The sequence below is a fragment of the Austrofundulus limnaeus genome, unplaced genomic scaffold, assembly GCF_001266775.1.
Source record: "Austrofundulus limnaeus strain Quisiro unplaced genomic scaffold, Austrofundulus_limnaeus-1.0 Scaffold53, whole genome shotgun sequence".
Taxonomy (NCBI): domain Eukaryota; kingdom Metazoa; phylum Chordata; class Actinopteri; order Cyprinodontiformes; family Rivulidae; genus Austrofundulus; species Austrofundulus limnaeus.
The window spans coordinates 2,522,654-2,525,910 of NW_013952455.1; the positions used below are offsets into that span (position 1 = coordinate 2,522,654).

At 39.0% G+C, this 3,257-nt stretch overlaps 1 protein-coding gene across 1 annotated transcript in view; it reads left to right on the forward strand.

The window, feature by feature from the left end:
• The window catches only part of usp43b (ubiquitin specific peptidase 43b), a gene marked incomplete at its 3' end in the record, with an annotated part of 80,486 nt that overhangs the window by 54,174 nt on the left and 23,055 nt on the right, over positions 1-3,257 (forward strand). Inside the window, 1 exon segment of the mRNA XM_014008917.1 lies at positions 2,964-3,056. Coding sequence (XP_013864371.1) covers positions 2,964-3,056 — 93 coding nt within the window.

A 3,257-nucleotide genomic window follows, 5' to 3' on the forward strand; every position in this document is an offset into this window, starting at 1 on the left:
GCTCTCATCTCCCTGTCAAGGAAAACTCTAAGTACACTGGTTGGTGCCCTAACTGGGCACAACCTGTTCAACCGCCACAAAATGGTGATGGGACTCCTTGACAATGGTCTGTGTGATGCCTGTGGCATTGAATTAGAGACCTCTTTGCGCTACTTAGGCCACTGTGTGGCTCTGAGTAGTCAAAGGAAAATAATTCTTGGGGACCCCTTTAAGATCCCGGGAAGCTCAGAACACTGAGTGTTTCTAACCTTGTGTCCTTCATCCGAGGGATGAGAAGGTTCGAATAAAGACCAAAGTCTTTTTGGGGAGAGCAATGGGCTCACTTAAAAGGCCTCCACTCATATGGATTTTATATCCATTCCCACTAACCATAAACCATAGTAGGTGTAAGACTTCCTGATGCAGGCTGTCACAGATGCACATCTGTGCAGTCAGGTTTCTTTGAATTACTAACCCTAAATCAGACCTTGCAGCTCTCTGCAAGCTTAGACCAGTAATAATGTGTCTCTCCACRTTATTGGCAGGATTGGTCCTCTAGTACCACCTCACTTACACAAAATGGTAATCTGTAGTAACACAGATTCATCACTAAACATGATCTGAATCCCMTCATCATCACTCCACACGTATAGGTCACCGCACTGCATCTCTTCTCTGGTGTTAAAGGCAGCTGACGCATGGAGCAGAGAACCTGGATAATTTCAGTTACTGGTACATGAATGATGTGGGACGAGATTAGTTGTTGTTAAGTATCCAATACTTGTGTCTGGACATCAAGWGCAGATGGTTCTGTAATACTTGGCACCAATACAACGTAACACCCCTTTATATGTTGTTCACAATAGGGGTGTCCCTATACCAGTTTTTCTTAAACAGAGTACAAGTACTTCAGTTTAGGTACTTGTTGGTACAGAGTATTTACTGATAAGCCTACAGTCCCTCTGACTGGATCAAGTCAAATCCACAGCATGGTATATACTGTTGCAACAGTCTAAAATAAATAAAAATAAGAAATACGATTTTTTTAAACTTGTTATCAATTTCTTAAACATGGAACTGACAAAACTTTTAACTTGAAATGTAAACTTGCCACATTCAGTGGAGTATGGATGCCACTATCCCAGTATCGATACCAGTGTTCAGTATCRATACTGGTTTTGGTATCGAGCATTGTGACATTTTGTACAAGTACTTGTAAAAATGCTGGCATCGGGACACCACGAGTTCAGATATTTTAATTCTTATCTAACTATTTGTTCCAGTATTGAGCCTCTGTATTTCTGTAACAAGTCTTCTGACCACTCAGGAACCACCTGCTCTTTTTATGGCCTCTGGTGCCCATCATTTCCACMCCCATTGGTAGTCTGTATGTGGACTGGATTACTTTTGGGTGCTTATATGTTAAGTTTTAAATACATAACTAAAACTCAAAGTGGGATGGTACAGTGAATGTCCTTTCAAAAGTTTATTTATGTATCTGGAAACAAGTTCTTGGCATTTGATGAATGAAAAATGTGACATTTTTGTGTCTTTTGATTTTTTTTCCCCACAGTATAATCATTCAATTATTTATGTCAATAAAWACCAACTCTACACACCTACAGTAATCACCAGTAGCACAGTATTTACTCTGAGAAAAACAGAGATCACTTTTACTAAACGTTGGTGTTCCACATTGAAAACCATTCTAAARTGMCATTTAAAMCTTTTATTCATCCACTAATGGATGTGATTCTATAATACAGCTCACCCAGTGTTGAACAAACCTCACATTATGTTCTCTATGTCCATAATATTGTCAAAAACTGGATTTTTCTTTGTGTGCCTCAGGTCTTAAAACATACTGACACTGAGTATTTTATTGCTGCTGGGTTTTGCTCCCCTCCAGTCTATTATCTATTTATGAACAGTACAGTGGACTTTCAGATTTATACCAACCATGATGATATTGTAAGAAATGAAACCAGAGTAAATGCATCGCACCCTGCTGATTCCATGCAGCACAAAGGCAAAGTTTATTCCTGAGCTTAAAGAAACTACAAAACTGAACTCTATGCTGTAAAATCTAACATATTGTTTCTACTTCAAAGTATGAGTGGCATAATTATTCATGTTATCTTCATTAAAACCACTGGTTGTGTGAACTTTTGTGTGAATTTGTTGATTTAATTCCACTGGATAATTGTTTCAACCATTTAAATCTTGGTTAAACTGTTAAGCTGAGTAAAATTTGTGTTTAAATTGACGCAGATAAGTGAAACCATGAGTTAACTGTGAAATTCGTGAAATGTGTTAAATTAACAAACAGGCAAAAATATTTCAGTGTAGAGAGAAAAAAATAGCTTTTATAAATAGTTTTATTTTCCAGCTGTTTTTGGAATCAAAACCTTGGAGCATCCAAGATGACTTCTTCATTAAACRCCTAAAAATCAGATTATACTGAAAGTAAACCTGTAGATTAAACCAGGAAGAGCAATTTTTTGTCATGACCACAGGCATGTGATTCTCACTGAGATGTATTACTTGAAAATGGAAAAATGGAAAGCTGTCTTAGTGGAAGAATCCACACTGGTTCTCACGATCATTTCTGTTCCTTCGGTTGTGGAGGAAGAACAATCATCACTGCAGACAGATCTGTACTTTACTCTGAAACTGACGCAACAAGATRGAAACCTCATCTGTTGGTTTGTCGTTACGGCACGATCCATCCCAGGGGGCGCTGCTAATTCCTACCCCCACCCGCCACCTCCCTCATTTTCACCAGTTGCATCACTCATCCTTTCCTTTCTCACAAATCAGATCAAGGCACCTGAATGGAAGGCTGTGTTCATTTCCACTGTCGTTCACGAAACAGCAAAGTGTCACCCGTGCTGCCCGACTCAATCGGCAGATTGGATATGTGTGTCAAAGCAATGTGGCTTGTTCTTTTTTATACTAACCTGGCTGTTCTCTTCTTTCCATAGGTCCTCCCTGACGTGTCCACACTGCCTGAAACAGAGCAACACCTTTGACCCGTTCCTATGCATCTCTCTACCCATTCCACTTTGTCAAACCAGGTGAGTTTGTCGTTTCCTGAAACGATGCTTCTGCTCAGCTCAGTTCAACAAACACACACACACTCAGATAAATGGAGAGCCAACCTGGTTCTTTGCGGCCACTTTAAAAATTTTTATATTTATTTATTTTTTATTTATAAAGTTTATTCATTTATATAAAAAAAACTTGTGTGTGTGTGTGTGTGTGTGTGTGTGTGTGTG